The sequence below is a fragment of the Canis lupus genome, chromosome 20 (genome assembly GCF_011100685.1).
Source record: "Canis lupus familiaris isolate Mischka breed German Shepherd chromosome 20, alternate assembly UU_Cfam_GSD_1.0, whole genome shotgun sequence".
In the NCBI taxonomy this organism is placed as follows: domain Eukaryota; kingdom Metazoa; phylum Chordata; class Mammalia; order Carnivora; family Canidae; genus Canis; species Canis lupus.
This window is the reverse complement of record NC_049241.1, coordinates 36902591-36920724: the sequence shown is the minus strand read 5'-3', so window position 1 is coordinate 36920724 and position 18134 is coordinate 36902591. Positions and strand designations below refer to the sequence as shown.

The 18134-nt window shown below is 38.4% G+C and overlaps 1 protein-coding gene and 1 pseudogene across 2 annotated transcripts in view; both read right to left on the bottom strand.

Annotated features, from left to right (window-relative positions):
* DCP1A (decapping mRNA 1A) overlaps positions 1-18134 on the bottom strand; it is a 64124-nt gene that overhangs the window by 31958 nt on the left and 14032 nt on the right. For both annotated transcript variants that reach the window (XM_038566167.1, XM_038566168.1), the window contains exon 4: positions 621-687. In XM_038566167.1, coding sequence (XP_038422095.1) covers positions 621-687 — 67 coding nt within the window. The remainder of the gene's footprint in view (positions 1-620; positions 688-18134) is intronic.
* On the bottom strand, positions 1837-17777 carry LOC119864558 (annotated as a pseudogene).

Below are 18134 nucleotides of genomic sequence, written 5' to 3'. Positions count from 1 at the left end.
AACCTAGAACCGGTGTCAAAACTAAGTTCACTTAAAAGAAGCGTGTGTAGTTCTCTATCAGCTACTGAATGCAGCACCATTGGTCAGAGAGGAAACCTGGACAAAGCCTAAAGCCCAGCAGGCAGTGCCTAGGCTGTGCCCTGGGGTATTGATGGTAACCTCTGGAGTCAGGCAGTCTGACAGCCCTAAGCACACATTGAACAATAAGGTTCTGGTTAATTTATGATTTGTCTGCAGGACTAGATAAATGCAGTCATTACAAATGCTACAGAGGCCACTTCAGTGTCCTGGAAAAAGTCTGTTGACGTGAAAAGGCAAAGGTACAGGGTGATCCTATTTTTGTAAAAAGCAACCACATACACCAACCTAATGTACAAATAAAGAAAAAGACTGGAAGGAAACAGACTAAAACACTAACAATGGGAGTAGCAGGATTAAAGATAACTCCAGAGTTCTTTAATCTTTTTTTTGCCTTTTACAAATTTTTGACAATAAGCAGGAAATCAGAGGAGAAATAAATGAGTTAGTAGATTCAGTAACAAAGAGAAGTAAGAGGGAAAGTCACTTTTTCATCTCTCATATATCACTAATTAAATCTATGTTGTAATATAAATACTTACTCGGCCATGAGTTTGGCTATGCGGTGACAGTCATTCTTGTCATAAAACCAGATGCTGTATATTGACACTTGAAAAAACAAAGGAGAAAAAAAGATGAGGGGAAATGAGGTTTCAATATTTGGGTGTATATAAATACTACATTATTACCATGGAATGTCACAGAATTTACCATTAAACCCTTATACTGGAGTTCCTCTAAAGAAAAAAAAAAAAGGCCTCATCCCTGTTTAATAAACTTATTAATAAACGTATTAATAAAATTAGGATAGGTAAAATATCCAGATGAAAATTGCAAAAAAAAGTTGTTTTAAGACATGATTACCAGATCTCACCAAGCCTGAGGTGCCACTAAGTAAAAGAAGCACCATTATTTTCTGTATTATCAAGAAAGAAAAACGCTGCCAAATAAACTAAGAATCATCACTGATTATAAGATACATTCCAAATGGATAGCAAAATGTGAAAAAAAAAAAAGTGTCTTAATTATTGAAAACCAAGTTCACCCATTAGCTAACCAAACACCAGAACCTCTACCAGTCTCTTGAAGTGTGAAATATGGAATTAGTTCTAATCAAAACAGACACCAGCTCCAGACCCAGTACATGACCAACACTGTTCCCACAGGAACTGGAAATGCCAGGGCTGGACTCTCATACTTCTTACTTTTCCTATTTTTTTCCCAGCATGGATGGTGTGACCACCACTAAGAAAATCCTCAAAAGACATTTGGTAAATAGGTAAACGAACCTTATCATTAAACATAACAATATATAAAAATGACTATTTTTTTTTGGATAAGATGGAGTAGTGATACTGAATATGTAAGTCAAAATAAACATAAAGACAGCTAGGGCCTGCTATTACCAGATAAACCCACCATGACACTCACAGCCTGGTCCAGGGTGTACCTCCCTTCACACTTATGATGACTGGTATAGGAAGTGCAGGTATCATTATGTCTTTTTAAAAAATAATTTTTTTTTTTTTTTTTAAAGATAGGAAGTAGGGTTTATTGGTGGGCACGAATAAGCAGGGAGTAGTGCCAATTCTCATCAGTGCCGAGCCTGCCACCTGTCCAAGGGGTCACCATTAGGGATGTATATGATCCCACAGCCATCTGGGATGAGTTGCTTTTTAGCCATCATATCTTCAAATTCAATTACATTAAACTTAGCAAAGCTCTACTTCTCGGAAATGTGGATCTTCTGGTGGTTAGGGAACTTGAACTCAGCCCTTTGTAGGGCCTTCATCACATGCTCCTTGCTCTGCAGCTTGGTAAGGATGGGCATGATGACTTGGCCACTGTGAACCCTGACCACTGTGCCTTGGGGCTTTCCAAACGTGCTCTAAATATCTGTCTAGAGCCCATCAACCCCAGCACAGGACAGTATCTTGTTGATATGGATGACATGGAAGGGGTAGGGTCACACTTGGATGTGAAAATCATTTTGCCACAACTTTACACCAATAACTTGTTGGCACAAATTCGGGCAGCCTCCAGGACTTCAGAGGAGGGCTCATATTTGTCGGATACCATGTGGCCACATAGTAGGTACTGATCCACTTTTGCCTTTTTAGGCCTCAGGTCAAAGATGCAGATCTTGGCATCAGGGACACCTCTGCAGAAGTGAGCCTTTGCATACGGCTTGTCCTTATGGTAATACTGGGTGGGGTGGCGGCCCAAGGCCACACCAGGATCTTCTTTGGCATGACAAAGAAAGAGAGCTGGGCAGCCCGGGTGGCTCAGTGGTTTAGTGCTACCTGCGGCCCAGGGCATGATCCTGGAGACCGGGGATTGAGTCCCGCGTCAGGCTCCCTGCATGGAGCCTGCTTCTCCCTCTGCCTGTGTCTCTGCCTCTCTCTGTGTCTTTCATGAATAAATAAATAAATAAAATCTTAAAAAAAAAAAAAAGCTAAATTAAGCTTTTAGTTTTGAAATAATTATAGCTTCACATGCAATTGTAAAACATGAACAGAGAATATATGCATCCTTCGCTTCTTCCAATGGTAATGTTTTGTAAAACTGTAACATGATATCATAGCCAGGCTTCTGACATCGATACACTCAATATCCAGAACACTGTGGCCACAAGGATCCCTTGTGCCCTTTTATAGTTACACCCTCCTCCCATCTCTAACCGCTAGCATACGCCCTAATCTGTTCTCCATTTCTTTAATGTCCTATTTCAAGAATGTTACAAAATATAAATGGAACCATCCAGTATACAATTTTTTGAGATTGACTTTTCTGACACAATTCTCTGGATATTCATCTAAGTTGTTTCTTGCATCAATAGTTCACTCCTCTCTGCCCCCCCCCCCCCTTTTTTGCTCAGTAGTATTTTATGGTATGGATGTACCTGTTAACTATTTATCTGCTTAAGGACACACGGTGGGTTTCTGGTTTTTGGCTATTATGAATAAAGCAACTATAAATGTTCACATGCAGGTTTTTTGTGTGAATGTAAGTTTTCATCTCTGGACTAACTGCCCTAAAGAACAGTTACTGTGTCATAGTAGTTGCATGTTCAGTTTAGTTAAGAAACTCTTAACCTGTTCCCCAGACTGTTTGGGATAGTTTATATTCCTACCAGCAATGTGTGTGCAATCCAGTTTCTCTGCATCCTGGCCAGCATTTGTTGTTCTATTTTTAACTTCCTCCATTCTGATAGGTGTACAGTGGCATTTCACTGTGGTTTTAGTTTACATCTCCCTAATAGCTAAGGATGCTGAACATCTTTTTATATGCTTTGTCATACATAATAGCCTATTTAGTCAAATGTCTGTTCATGTCTTTTGCTTCTTCTAATTGATTAAAAAAAAAAAAAAAAAGTTTATTTGGGCAGCCCGGGTGGCTCAGCGGTTTAGTGCCGCCTTCAGCCCAGGGCATGATCCTGGAGTCCTGGGATCAAGTCCCACGTCAGCTTCCCTGCATGGAGCCTGCTTCTCCGAACTCTGCCTGTGTCTCTGCTTCTTTGTCTCTCATGAATAAATAAATAAAATCTCAAAAAAACAACAACTACAAACCTATAAAAAATGTTTGTTTATTTCAAAGAGAGAAAGAGCATGAGTGGGAGGGGCAGGAGAAGGAGAGAGAATCTGAAGCAGTTGAGTGTGGAGCCTGACACAGGACTCAATTCCATGACCTGAACCAAAACCAAGAGTCTGATACCCAACTAACTGTGCCACCCAGGTGCCCTCTAATTGACTTTTTAACTGTTGCATTTTATGAGTTTTTTATATAGTCAAGATACTAGTCTTTTGTTGGATATGTGGTTTGAAAATATTTTCTGTCTGTAGCTTTTCATCTAAATAAGGTCCTTCCAGAGTAAAAGTTTTTAATTTTGACAAGGCCCAATTTATCAGTTTTCCTTTATGGATCATGATTTGGTGTCAAGTCTAGGAATTTTTTAACAATGGACACCTAGATCCAAATTTTTCTATGATTTATATACAGTTTCATATTTCAGCTGGTGACCCATTTTGAGTTAGTTTTTGTATAAAGAGGCTTAGGTTAAGATTCTTTTATTTTTGGTCCAACTGTTCTAGCATTATTTATTGAAAATGCTCTCCTCTCTCTCTTTTTTAAAGATTTATTTTAGAGAGAGGGAGAGAAGCACATGAGCAAGCTCAGGAAGAGGGAGAGAGAAATTTTAGCAGACTCCTCAGGCTCGGTGCCTGACTTGGGGCTTGATCTCATGACCCTGAGATCATGACCTGAGCTGAAACCAAGAGTTGGACACTCAACCAACTGTGCCGCCCAGGGGTCCCTGCTCTCCTCTCTTTATTGAGGAATCTTTTGTATTTTTGTCAAATAGCAGTTGGGCATATTTGTGTGGGTCCATATCCAGATTTAGTTTATCTTATTTATTTATGCGTTTATCCTTCCACCAGTACCATGCTGTCTTGATTACTACTGCAATATAGTAGGCCTTAATATTGGGTAGAATAATTTCCCCCACTTTACGTATCTTTTCCAAATTGTTTTAGCTTCTAGGGCCTATGCCTTTCTACATAAATTTTAGAGTAAGTTTGCTTATGCCTACAAAAACTTTGCTGGGGTTTTGATAGAATGTGCTTTAAACCTACCAACCTATTTGGGAATAGGTGAATCTACGATGTGGAGTCTTTCAATATACAAGTATCGTCTACCACTCCATTTTATTTAGTTTTTTTTTTTTTTTTTAAATTTCTTTCATCAGTATTTTGTAATTTTTAGCACATAGATTCTGTACATGTTTTGTTAAGTTTAAGCCTAAGTAGTTAATTTTCTTTGTAAGGATTATAAATGGTAATCTCTACACATAACATGCAGCTCAAATTCACAACCCTGAGATCAAGAGTCACATGCTCTTCTGACTGAGCCAGCCAGGCATTCCTAAATGGTAGTTTTTAGTTGTGACTAATTTTTGAGTGTTATTTTGTATTCTCATACCTTACACCAAACTCACTAGTTCCAGGAATTTGTACCTAGACAGTTCTCCTATCTGTGAATAACACTTTTATTAATTTCTTCTCTCCCCTTTCTATTCTAATATGTAGGCCTATTTTTCTTCCTTGCCTCTTTCTCAATCTTAGAAAACATTCAATATTTCACTATAAATTTGATGTTGGCTGTAAGTTTGCTGTAGATGCTCTTTATCAAGATGACATAGTTCACTTCTATTCTCAACCTGGGAATTTTTTTTTTTTTTTTAAGATTTTCTTATTTATTCATAGAGACACACACACAGAGAGAGAGAGAGAGAGAGAGAGAGGCAGAGACACAGGCAGAGGGAGAAGCAGGCTCCATGCAGAGAGCCTGACGTGGGACTCGATCCAGGGTCTCCAGGATCACACCAGGGGCTGCAGGCGGCGCTAAACCGCTGCACCACCGGGGCTGCCCTCAACCTGGGAATTTTTATCATAAATGGACATGATTTTTTTCTTGTATCAAAAAACACAAAATATGATCATGTGATATTTCTATTTCATATTTAGTCTGTTGATATGGTGGATTAAACTGATTTTCAATACTGAGCCAGCTTTGCAGATCTGGAATTAAACTCATTTGGGCATCATTTATATTTCTTTTCTCTGTATTGCTGAGTTTGCTAATATTTGGTTGAGGGCTTTTTTTTTTTTTTTTTTTTTTTTTTTACCTAGTTCATGAGAGATATTGCTTGGTAGTTTTATTTATTTTTGTACTGTCTTTGCCTTGTTTGGGTATCAGAGTAATACTGGCTTTGTGAAATTAGTTTACAATTGTTCCCTCCTTGTCTGCTTTCTGGAAGAAGCTGTGTATAAAAATTAGTGTTAATTCCTCTTTGAATTTTCCAGTAAAACCATCTGGGCCTGGAGATTTCTTTTTCTTTTAAATTAACTCCATTTCTTCAATGGCTAAAGAACTACTCACGTTTTCTATTTTATCTTGGTTGAGTTCTATCATTTGGGTTTTCAAGGTCCACTTCTTCTAAGTTATCAAATAGTTTATGAAAATAAAGTTGCTCATAGCATTAGCTAATTGCCTTTTTAATGTCTGAAGAATCTATAGTGATATCCACTATTCTATTCCTGATACTGGTACTCTGTGTCTTCTTTTTATTTTTGTCAGTATTGCTAAAGGCTTACCAATTTTTTAAAAAAATTTTTTACTTATTTATGATAGTCACACAGAGAGAGAGAGAGAGGCAGAGACACAGGCAGAGGGAGAAGCAGGCTCCATGCACCGGGAGCCCGACGTGGGATTCGATCCCGGGTCCCCAGGATCGCGCCCTGAGCCAAAGGCAGGCGCCAAACCGCTGCGCCACCCAGGGACCCCCCAGGCTTACCAATTTTATTGACCATTTTTAAAATACAGAAAACCTAGCTTTAATTTTTGTTTTCATATTTTCAATGTCATTTATTTCTTCTGCTCTCATTTTTATGGTTTCCTTACTTCTGTATGCTTTGAGCTTATTTTGCTCTTTTTAAGATTTCTTCAAGTGAGAATTTAGTAGCCTCTTAGCCAGTGTCACTTGTAGGGGTGGGAGGAATTCTCCTGGCTAGGCCACCTGGTGTGCCTCTCCTGAGGAAGGGAGCCTCTGACCTTCACAGACAAGACTGCTTCCCAGGCTAGATTGGTGATGTGATTCCCCCTCCACAACTATACCTCCCCTTCATAGAAGGCAGGGAAAGCACACCTTTGGTGGCCACTTACTGTCAGTAGGGCTTCTAATCCTTCCCGTCAATTGTTCTGGGCTCACTTGATATTGTTGGCAGGACTCCTACTCAGTCTAGGAGAGGGATGAGCCTACCTGATCTGTCTTGTGCTGCTAGGTTAGAAGTCAATAAATATCAGGCCTGGGTCTCCTCCTTCTGTTGGGGGAGAGGGTTTTAAGACCCTGTTGTTGTGTTTTGCCAGTTTTGGGTCTTCCTCTTTCCACCTTCCAGAGTTCTTCTGATTGTCTCATGTTATTTCTGGGTTTTGTAGTCATATTTAACAGGGAGAAGCAAGGAGAGACAAATCTATGCCATTTTGTTTGGATGAGAAGTCTCATTATGCACTTTCATGGAATGACTAAGTGGCTTATTAAAAATCAGAAAAAAAAAGTCTTAAAACTGTAGCTAGAACTTAGGTATTCCCACTCCTAGGCCAGTAGTCTTGACATCACATGGCCACTGCCTCATCACATGAAATGAAATTTTTTTATAGAAACAAAGTTAATGAGCTTCAAAAAAAGTTAATTAGGCTTGAAGACTAAAGTAACACATAGAGTAGAAGTAATTAAGTTAAAAGTCACACAATAAAAGGATGACAGAATATAGGAAATATAATGCTAGGACAAGAAACTTTAATTAGGGGCTCCTGGGTGGCTCAATCGGTTAAGCATCTGCCTTTGGCCCAGGTTATAGCCCTAGGGTCCTAGGATCAAGCCCTGCATCGCACCCTGCTTGGTGGGGAGTCTGCTTGTCCCTCTCCCTCTGTCCCTTCCCCTGGCTCGTACTTTCTCTCTCAAATAAATAAATTAAAACAAAGAAGAGACTTTAAAGATCCTTTTCATTAACTATTACTTGAAGTGTCAACATATATTAATATATTGATATATATATCAATTAATATACATTAAATGAAAAAACCAGTGAGAAGCTTTTTAAAAATTGAAGTATAATTGGGGGCGCCTGGGTGGCTCAGGTGGTTAAGCATCTGCCTTCAGCTCAGGTCATGATCCCAGGGTCCTGGGATCAAACCCAGCATCAGTTCCCTGCTCAGAGGGGAGTCTGCTTCTGCTTCTCCCTCTCCCTCTGCCCATTCCCCCACCACCTTGTTCATACTTGCTCTGTCACTCTCTCAAATAAATAAAATCTTTTAAAATAATGAAGTATAATTGATATAACATTATTAGTTTTAAGTATATGATGTAATGATTTTTGTATATATTGTAAAATGCTCACCACAGTAAGTACAGTTAATACCCATCATCATGCACAGTTACAAAATTATTTTTTCTTGTGATGAGAATTTTCAATTTTTTTTTTAAAGATTTTGTTTACTTATTTATGACAGACACAGAGAAAGAAAGAGAGAGAGAGAGAGAGAGAGAGGCAGAGACATAGGCAGAGGGAAATGCAGGCTCTGTGCAGGAAGGCTGAGGCGGGACTCAATACAGGGACCCTGGGATCATACCCTGAGCCAAAGGCAGACACTCTACCGCTGAGCCACCCAGGTGTCCTGAGAGCTTTCAAAATCTACTCTTAGCTATTTTCAAATATGCAATACATTATTAACCATAGTAACATGCTATGCATAATATTTCCATGACTTGACTCATTTGCAACTAGAAATTTGTACGTTTTTACTTTCCTTCACCCATTTTACCTCCTTACCCCTGCTTCAGGCAACCATAAATCTGTTCTCCATATCCATGAGCTTGTTTTTTCTCCCCTTAAAGATTCCACATATATGGGGCACATAGGTGGCACAGCTGGTTAAGCATCTGACTCTTGGTTTTGGCTCAGTTCGCCATCTCAAGGTTGTGGGATTGATCCCCATGTTGGGCTCCACGCTCAGTACTGAGTCTAAGGATTTTCTCTTCCTCTCCCCTCTGCTCCCCCACCCCCACGCTCTCTCTCTAAAAATAAATCAATCTTAAAAAAAAGATTCCACATGTGAGATCATAAAGCATTTATCTTTTTCTATTTATTTCATTTAGCATAATACCCTCAATGTCCATCCATGTTGTTGCAAAAGATAGTATTTCATTTTTTTTTAATGTCTGAATAATACTTCATTCTGTATATATACATTTTCTTTAACCATTCATCCACTGATGGACTCTTAGGTGTATCCATATCCTCACTGTTGTAAATACTACTACAATAAACATGGGAGTGAATATATCTTTTTAAATTACTGTTTTCATTTTTTTTTTTTTTTTGGATAAAAATCCAGAAGTGGAATTGCCAGATCATGTGGTGGTTCCATTATTACTTTTTTGAAGAACCTCTAAATTGTTTTCCATAGTGGATGCACCTATTTACAGTCCCAGCAACAGTGCACAAGGGGCTTGCTTTTCCCCACATTGTCACTAACACTTGTTCTTTCTTATCTTTTTGATAACAGCCATTCTAACATAGGTGAAGTGATATCTCATTGTGATTTTAATTTGTATTTCTCTGATATTAGTGATATGGAGCACCTTTCCATGTACCTGTTGGCTATTTGTCTGTCTTCTTTGAAAAAAATGTGCATTCAGATCTTCTGCCCATTTTAATTTTTTTTTTTTTTTTTTTTATTTATGATAGTCACAGAGAGAGAGAGAGAGAGAGGCAGAGACATAGGCAGAGGGAGAAGCAGGCTCCATGCACCGGGAGCCCGACGTGGGATTCGATCCCGGGTCTCCAGGATCGCGCCCTGGGCCAAAGGCAGGCGCCAAACCACTGCGCCACCCAGGGATCCCCATTTTAATTTTTTTAACAAACTTTTTTGTTTTAAATCCATTTTTAAAAAATTAATTTATTTATGATAGACACACACACAGAGAGAGAGAGAGAGAGAGAGAGAGAGAGAGAGAGAAGCAGAGACATAGGCAGAGGGAGAAGCAGGCTCCATGCCGGGAGCCCGATGTGGGACTTGATCCCGGGTCTCCAGGATCGCACCCTGGGCCAAAGGCAGGTGCCAAACCGCTGAGCCACCCAGGGATCCCTCTCTTCTGCCCATTTTAAATCAGATTTTTTGTTGTTGTTGTTATTGAGTTGTTACGAGTTCTTGATAATTTGGATATTAGCTCCGTATTAGGTATATGACTTGCAAACATTATCTTCCATTTTGTAGGTTGCTTTTTCATTTTGTTGATGGCTTCCTCTGTTGTACAGAAGCTTTTTAGTTTGATATAGTCTCACTTACTTATTTTTGCTTTTGCTACCTTTGCTTTTGGTGTCAACTCCAAAAAAATCACTGCCAAAACCAATGTCCAGGAGCTCACTACCTATTTTTTCCTCTAGGAGCTTCATGGTATCATCTTACATTCAAATCTTTAATCTATTTTGAATTTATTTTTGTGTATGGTGTAAGATAGTGCACCATTTCCATTCTTTTGCATGTAGCTGTCCAATTTCCCCAAAACCATTTATTGAAAAGATTTTCTTTTCCCCTTGGTATATTCTTGGCTCTGTTGTTGTAAATTAATTTGACCATTTATGTGTGAGTTTATTGCTAGGCACTCTATTTTGTTCCATTGATCTATGTGCCTCTTTTTGTGCCAGTACCATACTGTTTCGGTTTCTAAAGCTCTTTATATCTTGAAATCTGGGAATGTGGTATCTCTAGCTTTTTTCTTCTTTCTCAAATATACTTTGAGGGCATCTTTTGTGGTTCCATACAAATTTTAGGACTGTTTGTTCTATTTCTGTGAAAAATGTCACAGCAGATTTTATATGAATTGCACTCAATATATAAATTCCTTTAGATAGTATGGACATATTAACAATTTTAATTCTTCCAATCCAGGAAAATAGAGTGCAATTCCATTGACTTGTGTTTTCTTCAATTTCTTTCATTAATGTCTTAAAGTTTTCTGTGTACAATAAAAGCTATTTTAATGTCAAATATTTTGTTTCACTCTGAATTACAGTCATTATATTCTACAAAAAACTTCGTGGCCAATCACAACTTTAAAGTTCCCTTTTGGAAGGAAATTGGATTTTTTCAATTGTCATTGTACAGTGAGTGTAAACATTTATATACAGAGTGAGTGAATGGCTTCATTTTATGAATGAAGATCATGAACATGACTGTTTTTCCTACCCTGTTCATAAGGGACTTCTCTGGTGGAGAAATTCTCTAGTTTCACTAAAACTGCCCTTGACTGCTGGGCTCCACATATGGCTATGTGTCCTGCAGGTGACTCTGCACACTACCACCAGGTACCCAGGCTGGCTTCTGCTTTCTGAGCCCTCATTCAGCCTGCTGTGAATAGTTTTCCATGTTTAGACCCAGATTCACAGCTTCTCTTTCTGTTCACAGGACTTCAAAATACCACCAAACTTCAAACAAAATCAATGTCTGAGGAATAACAAGTAATTTTGGAATATTTTACATGATGTAAGTAAATAGACTGAATTTAGCTTTGACAGCCCTTTGACAAGAAACACAGAAGAGATATTTATTAAACATTATCTTCTGCAGGCTCTTAGTTATGTTCCTATTCCTCACAGCTAAGGATTGCTCCTACATAGAGTAAATCAGATTGGGCTCTGAAAAGACTCCATATATGGCAATTAAACACAAGTATCTTTCTTTAAATATACCTCTTTCAAGGCTGGCTAAAGAACACACAAAACACAAGAATCCGAATACAAGATTCCAGTTTTCCTCTAATGGACACACTCATACAACTTACAATAATGAAAACGTTTATGATATGCAATATGCCAGGCTCAGAGAAGAACACAACATTTTCTGGGCTAAACAGGGGCATTTAGTAATGTTTTCATAGGGGGTTGCAAACCTAGCTCTTAAGCAAGAATTTCATATTGATAATCAAAATAAGCCCAACAGAGCTGTCAACTTATGTTGACAAAACTTCACTTACATCCTCCTTTTTTCCTTTGAAGAAATACACTATAATTTAGAAATAAGACACATGCCTTCCACTCTTGTACATTATCAAATAAACTGCCAAGAAAGAGCCAAACACTTTCAAAGGCATGTTTGCAGAAGAAATAAAGATAAGGAAGCCATAACGATAGCTTAATGGGTAAAGGATAAGAGTCACACTCAATTCTGCCAAAAGTAGACCTGTAGAGGTTCAGACACGCATCCAAGAATCAGCTCTGTCTGCCAACATATCAAATGCTCATACATACAACTGGCAAGAAGGCCCTGGGAGCTGCCCCTGAGCCTGTCACTGTTACTGGTGAGGAAAGACAGACAAGTTTCCAGATAGCTAAGACCATGGAGAACCTGTCCTTAAGCCAAAGCCAAGTATTCCTCCCTCAAGAGAACTTCCACTCTAAGGCCCAACACATTCTGTGAATAATCCATTTGCTGAAACATCCTGAAATAATTTTCCTTGATTAACTACAGCACAGAAGATTTAAGGATTTGACAATACAGTATTATTTTGCTCTGGCAAATAATGATGGCATCCTGATTTATAAATGGCTTTTCTCAAGATGAAAGGAAACTAGATATTGGACCCCCACCATATAGTGTGGCTGTTAACAGCTGTCCCAGTAAGTCATGCTGTACAGACAGGCAAGTCACTGAAGAATTAGGGAGTGTGGTAGAGCATTTGATTACCTTTAGGTTGTACTTCCATGAAAAATACCAAAATGTAGAAAAGACTATCCAAAATTAAATGTTTCCTTTGCTTTTTAAATGACAGCATCTTTTGAAAGTGTGAAAAACAAAACTGACAAAGAATAAAAGTATTAGATCACTTAATATTGAGAAATTTTAAAAATCTGAGGGGTTAAGTGTTTTCCATTTCCCAGGGAGCCCTCTTTAAGACCTAGCAGCCTATTATGATTTGATGTTACATCTCATTCTACTTCTCATCTGGAATGGTATTTGGCATGCACAAGATCAAGAAAATCCAAATTAATTTGGAGCCTTTGTAAAAATCCCTTGAGACTAAGATACTGTGAAATGTCACAAAAACAGAGCTGGGAATCACTCTCATGCACATGTTGTCTTTTTGATTCATTTATTATTTAGATCTGACCTACTTTCTAAAAGGATTTGAGGAGGTTGGAGATTTTCTCAGTATGGTGCCAAGCAGAAAAGGGGGTTTGATAAAAGCTTTTTGGCAATGGTGTTAAGAGTTATAAAATTTCTAAAGATGATACTGACAAAGATCCCTTACACTGGGAAAGAAAAACAAGAAATGTGCTTTGAATGGAGCCAAAACATTTACTCTAGACATAAGGAAAATCCTTCTGATTATAAAACTAATGTAAGAATGAAATAGATTATATAAATATAAGCCTGTCCTAGCTAGTGAAAAAGCTGGCTAGTGAAAGCAAATGCCTCTGCCTGGACAGATCATTTCCTTTAAGACAAGAATAACCCTGATAGCTCCACATCAACATTAAAAGTGTCAGAAAGAGAGAGAAGAGAAAGCTGAGTGGAAGGTAGAACACATGCATACAGGATAAAGGGCATGGAGCCAAAGCCTGACTAGCCTCAGATTCTGACAGGCCTTGGCAAATGGCACACAGGCAGGGAAACTCCATGAATCTGTATGTAGGGCTGGTAAAGGGGATTCAGCTACCTCAGCAGCTTACCTGTTCTGGCCAAAACACTTATCTTAAAACATCAATGAACACTAATATGGTAGAGAAAGAGTGTACTTTCTAAAATTTAAATTGTGATGTCTATTTATCAAACACTGATTAAAAGACATAGGCCAAGACATTTTAAACCACTATTCTACAAGCTCTTTGGTTTATTTTAAAATCTGGTATCCCTCTCTACATATCAAGTCTAAAACTATTTACCGGCAACACCGCTTCCACAGTCCCTTCTAAGGTTGTAATCTTAGTATAGGATTCAGACATATGAAATGATCACTGAATTTTTTTGGGGGAAATTAGGAAAATAAACCCAAGAACATCATAACTGATCATTACTTTTTTTTTTTTAAAGATTTTATTTATTTATTCATGAGAGACACAGAGAGAGAGGCAGAGACACAGGCAGAGGGAGAAGCAGGCTCCATGCAGGGAGCCTGACGTGGGACTCGATCCTGGGTCTCTAGGATCACGCCCCAGGCTGAAGGCGGCACTAAACCGCTGAGCCACCTGGGCTGCCCGACTGATCATTCCTAATTACAAACTTTCTATTCTTAAATAATGGACCACCCCAAATAAAACAGTGAGTCACACTAGGGTTTTTATGTGTGCTGCCAGGGTTTATTGCCACAACTGCCACACAGTACTTGCCACTCCTTTAGGCAGAGCCTCCCCTACATGTACACTGACTATGGGTATGCGTATGCCAAATGCTGGACCTACTCGACCCCTAGTAGTCTATGCATCCATGTCCCACACAGAAATGATCACTTTATAATGGGACTACAAAGGGTGGGAACAATGGTCCCTGGCCTCCATGGAGTCTTCTGGGCTCCCCAAAATCTACACATAAGGCTTCAGGAAATAGTTCAGATAGTAGTTCAGATAGTGCTCTAGAAAAAGGAGTTCTTCCTTTCTCTCCTAACTTCTTTCCTACGTATTTTTCTATCACTTTACTAAGATATCATCCAAACCAGGGCTATACGGCAAATGTCCATGAGAGTCTAAGAGACAAAGGGTGTGGTGGGACTACCACCAGTACTTGCAGGGATGCAGGTGCTGTGAGGCCCACAGCCGTTTGCTCACAAGAAGGAAAGCTAGAAATCCAGGTGTGTGTGTGTGTGTGTGTGTGTGTGTGTAAAATATCTGTATTTTAAAATGTTGGTAGCAAATGCTTATCCCATGCCTTCCTTTTAATTAAAAACAAAAATCAAAAACCCTGAGCAGACCTGGAAATAGTGACTTTCTAAGTAACTTAGATTTGCCTGGATCCTTCAGGGGACTGAACCCAAAGGGCTCAGTCTTGAAGTTTCTTCTGCCCACTCCAGAATGGCTTCAAATCTTCTTGGACTAGTGGTTACTCTATGTTTCAATTTTTACCTCCAAAGTGAACTTGTGTAAACAAGATGAAAACCTATTATACATACATATTAAGAATACATTTCTGTCACTTAGCTGTAAGTAACTGTTGTTTTCCTTTGCTAGTTCTCAAAAGAGAAAACATTCATCATTTAAAAGAGATAAATGGTGCATGCATTGTTAACTTTAAAATATTTATAAGGGGATCCCTGGGTGGTTCAGCAGTTTAGCACCTGCCTTCGGCCCAGGGTGTGATCCTGGAGACCCAGGATTGAGTCCCACATCAGGCTGCCTGCATGGAGCCTGCTTCTCCCTCTGCCTGTGTCTCTGCCTCTCTCTCTCTCTGTGTCTGTCACGAATAAATAAATAAAATCTTAAAAAAAAAATTTATAACTAGGATAACACCAAACACACATAAAAAAATAAAACTGCTTTTTACCTGACAACTCTGGGGGGTTGGGGGGGGAGCCAGTACTTAATGAGATACATTGGGAAGAGACTGCTTCGGAAATTCTGAAATGTTCAGGACTAACAAACAAAGTTAGCCAGAAGGTACCTAGTAAAAGTTCCGCTAGAGGCTCTCCTAGAGCACTCAACAGAGGCCTACAACAGATAGAAAGCAATACAGACATTTGAAACATCTGACCTGACAGCATCACCAGGTCAGCCTGCAGTCCAAGTCACTCTATGTTTTCATGGTGTTTTTACCTCTTCACTCTACGAATGTGGCAACAGTGAGGCTCTTTCCTTATCTTTGTCCAGAAGGCCAGATTAATGCAGTTGCCACAGATCCTTTCTCCTTCACTGATAACAGAGTCACACCAACCACAGCAGTGAGGCTGCTGATGGTGGAAGACTGCCTGCCTTTCTTCAGGCTGGTCAAGAAGCACTGTGCTGAATTCAAAGATCATAGAGAATGGACTGTGGAGCTTTTAAAATTGTTTATAAATTCCTCTTTTAGTTTGGAGGTGGAAGTCACATTTTTTGACTTGACAAATTGTAAACTTCTCTTGCAAGGACATTTCCTGCACTGTGCTTTAAGTCTGAAGATTTGTGTAAATGCCAATAGCCACCTACCATCTCTACTGTTCTGAGTCTTGCCCTTGAACTGAGAAAGGGCAAGCAGAGACAAAAAAAAAAAGTACACACTACAGTATTTCTTCTACTAAAACTTTCCATTTGGCAGCTGAATTTTCAACACTTTGGAAATGAATCACCCTGCCTTTTCTAGTGATCTAATTTTAATTAAAAATGTTCTCTATCAAGAGACTGATGCCCGATATAAAGGAAAAGTTGTAAGTGAAGCGGAAACAAAGGGGTACTTCTCACAGGCTTTTAGAGGTAAGTTCTTAAAAATATTAAGTAGTAATAATATTTTTATTTTCAATTGCTTGTTATACTGATTGTTGTTAATCAGGTTATAGGGCAACATACTTTGTTCGTTTTTTCCAAAAGCACTTTAGAGTTATAGAAAACGTTTTAAAATTGAAAAGTGGCATTCAGTGGGAGATCTGTGCCTTAAGGTGCTGGATGGAGAAAACATAAAAATTGCCTAGTTTCTTTCAGTAAAAAAAATGCCAAGTCTACATGCACATAAAGTAAAATAATGTCACTTATTTTTTGGCTAAAACCATGATCACACACTGATCTAAGGAGGGAACAAAGGTGTGAGAAAAGAAAACTAGACTGTATACTCTTCTAATTAATGGATCAGTGTTGCTGCTAAAAATGATCAGGTAAAAACAAAAATGTAAATACCCCCACAGTCTCTCTGATGGATCAGATTTTCAATACTACTGGCTTAATCCTTCAAATTTACAGCTGATAGTTTTCTAATCATAGATCTTAAATCATTAATTCTTATCACTAATTAACAGAGCTGTTTTAGGAGTAAATATTCATAGCACTGGGATTAATAGAATAACATATTTCATTAAGAATCTTCATCCTTACTAGAAAGGTAGAGTTCTGACACTAAAAGTTCTAACATAATTTAATGACTTCTGCTTATTAATTCTCTAAGAAAATACAACAGAACTTCAGGGCTAAAAAAGATAACTAAAATGTACACAATAGTTTTATGAAAATGGTGTAGTACTTGGTTAACTACTTGGTAAATGACAGATTTTCAATAAGTATCAGTGAATAAAATCTATGTCTGAGTTAAATAATCAGCTTGTTTGTTTAAAAACAAAGTAAAAGACAATACTGAAATAGCTTTTGCAAAAGGAAATCATTAAATGTCAGAATTGATTTTATATAGAGCTTACTAGGACCACACATCTTTAATATTTTCAATTAACTAGGGGTTACGATATAGACTGCCTAGCTGTAACAAAGAGAAAAACCAATTTTGCTTGCTTTTACTTTTTTGTTGATTCATATACCAAATTTTGCATTAAAAAACTTGCTCATAACCCTTTAGAGAGGAAACCCTCTAAGTTCCCCTTCCTCTGTACTATCACTACTATGCCTCAATAAATTTTCCTTTGCTGCTCACCAAAAACCAAACAAAAACCCTTTACAGAATATTCTTGGGGCATTTCATAATTAAGTCATAAAGAGGGATCCCTGGGTGGCACAGCGGTTTGGCGCCTGCCTTTGGCCCAGGGCGCGATCCTGGAGACCCGGGATCGAATCCCACGTCGGGCTCCCAGTGCATGGAGCCTGCTTCTCCCTCTGCTTGTGTCTCTGCCTCTTTCTCTCTCTCTGTGTATCATAAATAAATAAAAATTAAAAAAAAATTAAGTCATAAAGAGGTACCCATAGAAATGGAAATCAAAGGGAAAGCACCTTCTAGAAGCATACTTAGTAAGGTTATGTTGCTTGTAGCAGGTGCTTGCCAAATGCTTGCTGAAGGAATGAACAGTGGATAATAGAAGCATGATCTCCTCACTGTACAAGAGTGTACAAGTGTCCTGTGATAATATCAGAAACGTATAGATCCTATATCTGCTTTTTCAGAGGCCAGTCTCTACCTGGAGAATAACCATTCTGGTAGTGTTCCTTGAATAGGACATTCCTCTTAGCATTTTCTTTAAACATGATGGGAAAGATTTTAAACTACTGACCCAACATTTTATTGTTTGCGAGTGTATTCAGATCTATTTATTCCCGAGTAAGTTTTGTTACACTTTTTTCTAGGGAACTGTATAATCTAAGTTTTAAATGTATAGGAAAAAGTCCTTCATAGCTATTTTTTTGCTTTCAAAAACTGTGTATTCCCTATAATTAGTGCAATATATAAAAAATAGATACATTATTCCTAATGTTGCCCATTATGCCCCTCTCCGTTTTGTTGCTGTCGGATCAATCAGGTTATAGAGTTTTTGTTGTTGATTTCATTCTGTTCTACTGCAATTTCTATGTTCTGTAGTTAATTGCTACTCATCTGCATTTTCC